At 29.1% G+C, this 12,082-nt stretch overlaps 1 protein-coding gene across 1 annotated transcript in view; it reads right to left on the reverse strand.

The window, feature by feature from the left end:
- Positions 1-5,028: 5,028 nt before the first annotated feature.
- LOC100160735 (cilia- and flagella-associated protein 298) overlaps positions 5,029-12,082 on the reverse strand; it is an 87,258-nt gene continuing 80,204 nt past the window's right edge. The window contains exon 6 of the mRNA XM_029491161.1: positions 5,029-5,407. Coding sequence (XP_029347021.1) covers positions 5,393-5,407 — 15 coding nt within the window. The 3' untranslated portion in view covers positions 5,029-5,392. The remainder of the gene's footprint in view (positions 5,408-12,082) is intronic.

A 12,082-nucleotide genomic window follows, 5' to 3' on the forward strand; every position in this document is an offset into this window, starting at 1 on the left:
GTGGTAACCGTGATTATTTTACACGACACGGTGTAGTGTGAACCCGGCTATACAGGTTACGATATACGAGCAACGAATTACGAACGACCAACAACCAACTTAGCGGTCGGTTATCTCGTTTTTCTCGTTATCAGTTTTCAAATTTGATAATATATATATTTTACGTTTTTTCGGAAAATATTACTCTTTTTTCGCGGTGTTTCAACTTTTCCATCCTGTCTCATCCCCCGTCACTCCTCTATTCGCGTGGTTCGTTTGTTTTCAAAGCCGCCGAAGTGCGGTTTTTACGCGAAATCGGTCCATAGCCTTCGGAATTGCAATCGCAATCGACGCCATCCGTCGGTTGTATTATTATCGCATTTTTTTTGTCTCGATTCGTTTCGTTTTTTCAATCGCCATCTGTGCTTTATTCCTAAAATTAATTTCTTTAAAACCCGTGGATACGCAGCTTGTACACTTCAAAATTAGCGTTCACGAAATTGGGTTCAATTTCAGATATATAGGTACTGTTTTTTTTTTTTTCAATGTATATTACATTATATTATTGTAGGTACACATATTGTTTTGTCCTTTGTTCTTAATAATAAATTTAAGTTCTGGTCAACTGTATGTCTGTATGTGTAATATAGGTACAGAACTGTTCATCGACGGTTATATGAATGTAAGTACCTATGTACTGCTACACATATATAATATTATATATTATATAGTTTTGATTTAGGTATGAGTACCCCATATTAGTCATTCAATATTTTAGCTGTCCAAAAACGTAACACAGTAAATACACTTTGTAAAATTGTTCAGGAGAGCCATTTTACTAAACGTTCGTAGGCCTAATCATATGATAAGCTCGTGTGGTTATTTGCTTGCACGATTATAAAGAACATAAAATTTAATTTAAACATAGTATACCTATTTCCTTAGTCGACTAGTCGTATATCATTACAATAGTTCATAGCTATAGGTATAGAATATACCATATACCATGAGACATGAGTTTGAAATTATTAATGATATGTAGACATATTGTGTATGTAATAATTTATTGATTACCTATATAATTTTATTCGTGTGTAGAAAATGCCCTTGAAAATGCTAATATAAGCAACATGTAAAAATGTCCTGTTTGAACGGTCATTTATGATTTGTCTTAGAGTTACCTACACTAAAAACCAAAATCGATTTTGTCGAAAACCAATATAGCGTAAAAATTCCCGTTTTTTCTTAATTTTTTGAAAACTATTGAATATTTTAAAATTTTCCTCCCGAATTCACCAACTAGATTCACTTTCCCATCGAACAAGATACTCTTAAAGAAAATCAAAGCAGTTTTGCTGCCCCAAACCATGATGGCAGACAAAAAAAAAATTTTAATTTAAAAAAAAAAACTCACACATCATTGTAAAATCAATACATTCATGGTCAGAATCTAAAATGTAAATAATATAGTTGTGTTTTTTTTTTTTATTGGCCTTAAAACCGGGCAAATTGTGTTTATTAAGAAATAAAATGTATGTAGGTATACTCAGGAAAAAAAACATAAAAACAGTAGTTATATTAATTTTTTTGGACCCCCCCCCCTTGAATAAATCCTGGTTGCGCCACTGTTACTATAATGTACCAAGTACATAGGTAATTCTATGATATTGTGGTTATTATGTTTCTTTAAGTAAACATTGTATCTATGGCTCATACAGAGTTTGTTATAATTATTAATATTACCTATATATAAAAAATAAACAAAATTACGCCCAACGCGTAAGCAATTCCCTTGCACAGAAATTTACAAAAACACGAAGTAAAATTACGTATTGTTTCTCATAAACAAATATCGAAACTAATTTACACTAGATTTTTCGTGATTACATATGATATTTTAATTATTTTCATCAAACACAAATATTTGTTTTGGCCAAAAAGGTAGGTATAGACTATAATAATAAAAAATATGAAATTATTATATACCTGTATACCTATATAATATAGTTACGCGAAGCGACGACCGAGATAATTAGATAAGAAATACTTGGCAAAATCATTTAACATGGTGCCCGTTGAAGTCCGTTAAGGTCAAAATAATAATTATTTTATTCATTTTACACCATGTTTATAATGTGAAATATAACGTAGGTACCTATTAAAACGGCTGATTGCATAAAAAAAAAAAAAGTTTCGTGGAAAGCTCATAGATGGCAGGGCAAAACAAAATACTTTTGAAAATTTTGAAATTATTATTACTTAATATTATATAACTTGATAATTTATCAAACTAAAAAACAATTGAAAATTTGCTTTTGTTTATCATGCAATAAACGTTAATCATAATTATTATAAAGTTTTTCGTAATTGTCTATTTACCAACAGTTTCTTAAACATGGTACTCGGATTCGGGTTATAAAAAAAGCAGTGATCCGCTGTTTAACATAAAAAACAATCCACGACGGCTTCGATTGTCAGTATACTATAGCGAATCAAACGTTTGTCAGAGTATATCGGGGCGAAGTAAATATCAATTAATTTTTCAGTCATAAAATCATTAAGTACTAAAGTCGAACGTATACAAAATAAATCTATAAAACAATACTTGAACAGGTGACAAAAAGCACATCATCCGCCGCGCCCTTCAGCGGTGAGCACCGAGCACGCCAATTTGCCCGTGTACTTGTCTGTAGTGTACTACGCAATCTCACGAGTATTAATAATATAAAAGCGAAAAATATTACTATACAATTATAAGAGGCTGATCAAACGATTTGAAAGAATAACTTTGTATTCAGATTAAACTGTTTTAGTATCGAGTTTAGTATCGTACAATTTCGGAAACGTATTGAATTTTGACAGTGCTCTTTTTTTAAATAAAATGTTAGTTATAGTAAGATAATATTGTTAAAATGATGATAAAAACAAAGAAATAACTAAATTCATAATGACATTTTTTTCCATGATGCATGTGATGGTGTAAAAAGCCATAACCGGGACTGAGAGTTGGAAAACTAAAAAAAACACCAGTTCCATACATGAAAATATCTAACACTAGCAGTGTTTAAATTAATATTATTATGTCAAAGACAAGATATTTAAAACTTAGTTTACTATATTAGTATATTACTTATATTAATTTATTGTAAAGGAAGATCACCCAAGAGACTAATTTGTTTGGTAAGTTTGTTAATTTCTTTTTTTACATAAGTATACAAATAATTTTAACAATTCAAGTAATAAAGGGGTATCAAAATAAATCATTCATTTTTTAAAGTATAAAAATCATAATTAAAAATATTAATTAGAAGTAAGTTATAAGCGGGAACAAATGTTGAAACACTCTCGTTATAGTTAAGGAATCGATTAAACTACTATATACCTAGGTATAGTTACGTGCCTTCATTAATAGTTTGTCAATGTTTGTAGGGATTATGAACCATTTTTAACTTGAAGTGTTAAAAATATAAAATAGTATTAGTAACGGATAATTTTATATCGTACAACAATAAGTTTTATACAGCCGATCTTAACTCTTACACAGTCAATGCAGGGTCTTCCAAATTCCCTAGGTATGTCAACAATTATGAAATAACATTGCTAGTTTTTACGTGACCTTCAAAGTTTTGCCCTACAAAATTTGGAAGACCTTGTATTTTATATTCTGAGCGGAGAGATAAATGTATTGATTTTACAATTTTGTGTTTTTTTTTGTATCTGTGTAATATACGATTAGTAGTCGAAATAATTTTTCAATTTTCAACTTCAGTATCTTATGCGAAGGGAAAGTAAATCTAGTTGGTGCATTTGGGAGATCAAAATTTAAAATTCACTGTAATTTTCAAAAGCGACGGAAAAAAAATTAAAGAAAAACGGGAATTCTTATGCAAAATCGGTTTTTGACAAAATAGTGATTTTAGTTTTAGGTGTAACTCATAAAAAAATTAAGTACCGTAGAATGTAGATATATGACATTTTCACTAAATATTTTTCCATACATCATACAATTAATAATATATATTATACATATATTATATTTAACTGAGTTGAGCTTTTTATAAGTAGTACGTAAATCCACAAACATTTTTTATGAGCGCCAGAATTTAAAATTTTGACAAAATTCGAAAAAACCTTGAAAATTTGAAATATTATTTTGAATTAAAAATTTATAAAAACTTTTCTTTTTAAAAATGTACACCATATTATGTTTAGTTATCATTTTCTATCCTTGATAAAATGATCAAAGTATTTTGACTCATTTTAAGCTGTTAACGGACATTTTCAACTTTCAATTTTTTTAGTTTTTTTATGAATGTCAATAAAAGATTATTGTTTGGGTCAAAAAGCTTGAAAATTTAATACAAGGCTCCTAATATAATATTGTGACAATAGCAGTTGAAAAATATTAAAAATACATGTGCACAATTTTTATAAGCATTTAGAGTTCAAATTTCGATAAAGTTTATCAAATTGAAAATTTACAAATTATTTTGTCGTTAAAAGTTTATAAAATGTATAGTTTAAGGATTGACAATTTGAAATAAGATTCCACGTAATCTAAGAAATATATAAACACAGTTTTTTTTATAGTTCAAATTTGGACGACATAATTACATATTAATATGTAATTACAACCAAGAATAACGATTTTAATTATTTTATTGTAATTTAAAAATATTTTTCGTGGGTACCTACTTGACACTTTACCTACTTGACACTTATAGAGTATATTATGACATTATAAAATTCAATCTTTTTAACAAAAATTAATTTAACCTACTGTAGTGCTAATTTATTATAGTAAAATTAATATGATTTTATATCATTGTATTCGAATTTAACACATCCATTTTAGTGACTCTTTAGACACCTAAAATTGTACAGCATGACGTTACCCACTTACCCGCTTTTAATTTTATAAATCACACAATCAGAAACAAATATTTTTCTAAAAATTTGGACGACTTGATGTTTGTACGTGTTAAAGAAAAATAAAATCCTTAGACAAAAACTGAGGTTACAAATATAAATATCAATTTATTTTTTCTCCAAAATGGTGATAGAGAGCATTTTAAAATCCTGACGTGTGGGATTTGCTGTGGATGGGCATTAATGATCTCGTCCAAATGTTGTAACGCCAGTAAAGCGAGTTACCATAGTTAAAGTGATGGGCCACCAAGCCTCAGACATCGTGAATGGGTGTTTGTCCATCGGCAACCTGTTTGAGGCTTCAAACTGTTACGAGAAAGGATCGATGAGAAAGCGGTTAGGTTTTTGACTCTGTTCAATTATAATTTGTAAATACAATATAAAATCTAGGTGCACAATACAATATACCTATCGTATACTATATTATCGTCACGGGTTTCGGTCATCGTCTGTCCAAAAAACACGTGTCCAAATGGTTTTTTTTTCAGTTCTTGTATACCTGTAACACACAATAAACCAAGAATAACATTGTTTGAAAAAACACGTTTCGCTTAAACATTATATTAAATTATTATCAGAACCACTTAATGTTTAAATAAAAATTAACTCTAACTGTTGGTATGTATTTGAAATATCTTTCATAACACGTTGTTAGGTTATTTGTTAAATTTTTATCGATATCTGGTCCATAGATTTGTAATGGATTTTCCCTTTTAGTATCGGAACACAATTCGTAAACAGTACATTGTACACATACATTATATCAAGATGATATTATAATATATTTTATCGTTGAAAATGAAATGAAAATAATTTTCTGAAAATCCTAAAACGGAATAAGAATACATTATTAAATTCAAAAATAAATTAAATTTACAATTTTTTTAATAGATTGAAAGGTAGGTACCATCAAAATAATAATACCTTAAAAAATTAAATATGCGGTTAATAATATTACGAAAAAAAAATAAGAGATTTATAAAAAAAAATTGTGATTGTAAAGTTGAAAATGGTAATGGCAAATGCTGAGCGACCTATAGAGGCTATAACAGTGGCGGCGCCAGGAATTTTATCTTGGGGGGGGCCCATTGGTGGCCTTTGAAAATTTGGTAGGGCCAAAAAAGTCCCAATCCGTGGTCTTTTTCCCATTCATAGGCCCAGTATAGGGTAGGGGCCTTACACACTATCTATTGTAAAGACTGTGTTGCATATTAGACTAAGTTTTCACATAATTATTGGTTTTCATTTTAATTGATAATAAATATCATATAGGTATAGGTATATTATTTAATATTTACACACTTAAACATTAGATATCATTTTCAACAAACTTACATAAACAATGAGTACTTTATTATAATATAGGTAATACACAAATTACATTTGTTTTTGAGTTAAAACATTATATTTAAATAAAAAAATTACACAATTTTTATTTGCCTTAGCAACTTACTAAATATTACAAAATCTAGTTACAAGCAAACATAGTAAATAGTCAAAAGCATAATTATATTAAATGGTATGCATATAATTGATATCTAGTATCTACTAATTGTTAGAAATTATGAATATAAAATAAATTCACACATTTTAACACTATATACCTAATAATTATAATTTTGATTAAACAGAAATATAAATAAATTATGATAAATTAAAAACTATAAAATTAACTTCACTAACGAGTTCATCAAAGTCACTAAATTAAAAAAAATAATATAAAACAAATAAATTATACACTCTAATTATTCTGAAATAGTATTGAAATTAAAATCTCTTACTTGCTTTTTTGTGACAAAATTGAATCAGAATCACTAGCTTGTTTTTTATTTATTACTGATGCAAAAAAGTCATTTATTTTTCGTTTGGACATTATTAAGTTAAAAATTATAAAAGGTTTAAGATGATATCCTTTACGAGTACGTAAGTATAATGATGATCTTTGTTGTTTAACTACTTGCCTTTTAAATTGTATTATTATTGGGTTTTTCCCGTTTTTCATATTCGACATGGTATAGATAACATTAAACCGATTAAACAATATTATGCACTGTAAAATGTAAACGTAAAACGTCGACAAAAATAATAATACTCATTATCAATAAAGTATTAAATCGTTGACATTATGTGTTATGTCACAGATAGGCACGGCTCGCGGATATATATAGCCGTGCAGACGGGCATCGTACGGTCTTATAATAATAATAATTTATAACCACAATTATTCGATATTTCGATTTAATAACATAATTTTGTGAATTGTTAGGATCATGATAATAATTATTCATAATTCAAAAAATTATTCATATTTTATTCGGTCAAAAAAAAAATGTTGCCTTATTGTCTTAGGACTTAAAGAAGTATAGAATTTCAATTTTATAATCTGTTCTTTTAAAGAATTTTTTTTTCTCTTGTGGTTAGGCGGTCAAGGGGGGCCAAGGGGTGGCCAAGACAAGTTTAGAGAGGGCCGTGGCCCGCCCAGGCCCTCCTGGCGCCACCACTGGGCTATAATTAAGGGTAGAATTATTTAGCGAGCTGCAGTCACTCATAGTAATAACTAATAACAATATCGGTATCTTCAATCCGAGTGAGTTAATGTTACTATATTTTTTTTAACATTTGATTTAAGACTTAGATTATTTAGTTTGCCTAAACCTAAAGCTTCTAACCCTAACCTAAAATACAAAATAATAAAATGATTTAGGTACTCCATAGACTTCAGATGCAAGTGTAAGTGTGTGACTATTGTCAAGTTTCTACCATGAGACCAAATCATCGTTACTCTAAAATTACTGTCGTTTGATTTTTCCGCAGTAATTCTTAAATGGTGCAATCAGTTTGTAACAAAGTCTTTATATTTTAGCCGCTCAATTATTGAACACAAGTCACAAATTAAGGGAAGAGGATGTTAGCGCACTATTTGTTTTCTCTCTCTGGCCCACGCGCAACATAGATGAAACGTATTAACACAGAATCATTTTTTCCATGTTTTGAAGTAATCCTAGAGTGAAATCACCCATTAAAAAAACGATGGAGATAATATTTTTGAGAGAATGACATATTGGTTTTATATTTTATTGTTATTTGACTTTGTATTCGAATTTGAAAATAAACAAAAAAATGTTGTAAATTCAAATTATGTTTAAATAGTTTCAGACAATATTTAGACAAATCAATATGTTATTCATTCAAAAATATCATTCTCTATCTTTTTTGTAATGGGTAATTTTACTCTAAGGTTTCTTAAAAACATAGAAAAAATGATTCTGCGCAAATGGGTTTTGTCTATGTGGCGCATGGGCCAGAGAGAGAAAACAAATAGTGCGCTGACATCCTCTTAAATTAAATATCATCTTACGCATAATCGTAATCATACACCTAATGGCTAATTATTTTCAGCTCAGGAAATTCGAATAACATATCTACTTCAAGACATCGCCCTATTTTTATACCCTGCCTGTGTGCATTGCACACCCGTCATAATAATGTATGCGCAGTGTTTACCTATATATACGTGGCGTGGTATAAACGTTCAATACCTCATCGAACCCATTAAACCCATCTGCATCCTGCAGTTAGGCGTGTGTGAAAGGGATGACACTCGAATATATACATAATATTATATTATATTGTCAGGTAATTTATACAGTTTTAGAATCCCACTTTTCCTATAGCTCTTGTGAAGTAAGGTTTTTTTTTCTAGGTACCTACGCCAGTGAGTTAGTTTCGTACGTGTATTATATAGGAGAAATAAATTGGAGAAAAATATCGATTCGGATTCTGTAACAAATAAGCGTTAGGTATATTAGAAAATGCCGTAAAAACTACTCAACAATATATAAAAGTATACGCGTAAATAACACCACAAACTAGGTACGTCACATTTTCATACAGATTTAAAGCCCGAGGAGATATTATACATACTGCAGCTAGTATCGATTGTTTCCGGTGTATGTACGACTATACAGGAATTGAACTGGAAACACCACGGGTTTATATTTCCGCATCGAATGCCAGCTGCATTTTCCGTATAAAAGTCATCATTTCACACCGGCGACGGCCGTATGCGAACGACTTATGTCATCAATATATAATATAATAATAATAGTGATAATAATATGATATGACGTGTCGACACCCTAACACGTATATATAGGTGCACGCAATACCAGAGAATATTACTGAACGACGTACGAACAACGACAAAACGTATAAAATATGTGAAATATATATTATTTTGGTTACCCAGCGAATATAATAAATTGAAACTCTTTTTTCCATGTAAATAACTTCGATTGATATATTTATGCTGCATTATAAATTATACTCTACGATTTTTGCCGTCCTCGTTTTAATTACGAATAATGGGCGTTTTAAATGTCGACAATGATTGACACGCTGGAGCGTGAGTACCTATATGTATATACAACTTTGCAGTAGCTATAACTGTATGTATGTATAAATATTAAATAGGTGTACATAAAAAATATGTATATCAATTATTTAAAAATAATTGACAACACGACAACGCGTGCGTAGGACTGCGAACGTTTTGCATTGTAGAGCTGAACGATATACCTATCGATTTCTATGACGCGATCACTGGTGTTTGTGTGATTTATTATACAACTATCGACTCAAAGTATCCTAAAATAGCATAATTACACTATAATTTGGCCTTTGTTTAAGTTTTGTGTCGATAAAATTCAAATTACAATGATTTTGATCTAAAACAATATACTGGGTTATCCAAAGAACGTATTTCAACCACTTTTTATACTATTCAAACATATAGTCGTACAAATACTTTGATTTTTTAAGCTATTAAAAAAATGTATTATTTAATTTGCTAATTGTTTCTAAGCATTTTTTAATAAATTGTTCGGCCAAGGTTTCTTAACGTTAACATTTACCCAAATTTAATGAATTTAATAAATAACACATGTATTATTAATTTATTGCTAAAACTATAACTCTGATAACAACATTTTGTTGTACCTGGATAAAATAAAACATTAAAATGCAGGTAACCGTAACTTCTAACATTTTCATACCATGTTTTTTTTGCGTAGATTGATTTGTCTTGAAAATACTATGAATAAAATTAAGTAGCTGTTTTCATTTTGGTTAGGTATCAGATTTTAATATATAAGAGCGAACGCATATATTATGCATCAATGGCCTTTCAATTTAATTTGTCATTGATGCATATTATGTTCAAACTATGGCAATGACAGGGCTATAGGTTGTGAATCAGGCTGTATACTTACAGGACGGTATACGTTTCACTTTGTTCGTTTTGTGCTTATTGTGGTTTTTGTTTTTTTTGAAAGTGGAATTCTAATTGTTTGAATTTTATTACACCATTTCACTCAAATAAGACGAAGCCCACGGAGTACGGTGTGTGCCCCGCCGACGGGAAGAACAATAGCAACGCGTATAATAATAATAATAATAATAATAATAATAATAATAAACTTAGCTCTGAAAGTCTGAACCAATATAATAATACAAATGTACATATTTTATAGAAATGCTTTAATTTTAATATTTCAAAAGATTGTAATTTCGACTAGAGAACTTTGCGCGATCGATTGACGAATTCACACTAAACACCACTCCCTTGAACGAGAACAATACAATTAAATACATTTCTAAGAATGAATGGCCTTGTTGAAAAGTTATACCGAAAGCGCGGTAATTTTTCGAAAACTTATCTCGCGAATAAATCATTATCATATTTAACATGCGGAATGGTTATTATTTCGAAAAGAACTATTGGTTACAGACGTCAAGGTTTGAATCATTATAGGTATACAATTTATACCTATATAATTATATTATAATATATTTTCTTTTTGGACAACATAATATAATATTAATCAAAATAAAATTGCGAATCGTATCTCTCGTCAGTTTAAATTATAAAGTGAAAATAAAATATTGATAACAAACACAATCTCTCCAAAACTACATAATTAATTACCCACAGTTTTATTATAATTCGTAAGAAATCGACTCGTTGATTTCTTTTCTTTTCATAATAATTGTCTTGATTTTCTTTAACTGTGTGTGTGGGGTTTATTTTAAATCCAGTCACAATAAATTCACGTATATATTTATCCGCTCAACATTGTATATATACTACATACAGAGCGATCCACCTAACCATCGACATTTCTTAAGCAATATTTTCGACTTTATAATTAGGTACCTAGTTTAATGGTTGCCAGTTGATTAAGCATGTAGGACCTACATTGTAGGTAATTAAAATAATTATTCGAAAGAAACTGAAAAATCTAAAAATTAACTAGGTACGACAGAAAGCTTAAATTGAGTAAATAATTCAAACTGTATATAATATATTATCTATATCATAGGACAGTGTTTTTATTTTATGTAATAATATCACAAAAATTGACTAAAAATGAATGTATACTAGAGGTTAAACATCGATCACGCTGTATGTGTATTTGAACTGGCAGCGAAACGTCATATACACATATACCTAACACGCGTTATTGATTTATTTATATTTATGTACATATTATTATATATACATGCGTTTACTATTGCACAAAAAAAATAACCGTTTATTTGTTTAAACATTTACACACAAAATACCCAATCTGTTCCGCAATGGTTCACCAAATGAATTTTTTCCATTGAATAGCGCTTATAAAACACATAACATATTTTCAAAAGAAAAAATTAAATGTTTCAATCGGTGCAGTATATTCATGTGGATATTTTTAAAGAGTTAAAAAAAACGTAAATCACAGTTTATATATATATATATAATATATTCACAGTAATCTGTACTTTTGTGCCCTTACTCTATAGATAAAATAAAACGATGGTTTGATTGTTTTATAATTTAATCAAACTTTTATGTGAATATTGTTTTTATTATTTTTTTTGTTAATCCAATTGAATCCAACCAATTATAACTCGGAACACAGACTCCCTCCGATTTGTACCTTTTCGCCAATGGGTATGAATTCCACTTATTTTAGTCGAACTGCACTTGGGTTCAAAAAAGGTATTTCAACAAAAATATAAGGGGTTAAACGTTTATAAAACACTAATTTGCCTTTCCACTTACAGGCTTAGGACTAACAATGATATTAATCATTGGCGTGGTTAAAAATTATTGTTTTATACATACCATTGT

The sequence above is a fragment of the Acyrthosiphon pisum genome, chromosome A3, assembly GCF_005508785.2.
Source record: "Acyrthosiphon pisum isolate AL4f chromosome A3, pea_aphid_22Mar2018_4r6ur, whole genome shotgun sequence".
NCBI classification, from domain to species: Eukaryota; Metazoa; Arthropoda; class Insecta; order Hemiptera; family Aphididae; genus Acyrthosiphon; species Acyrthosiphon pisum.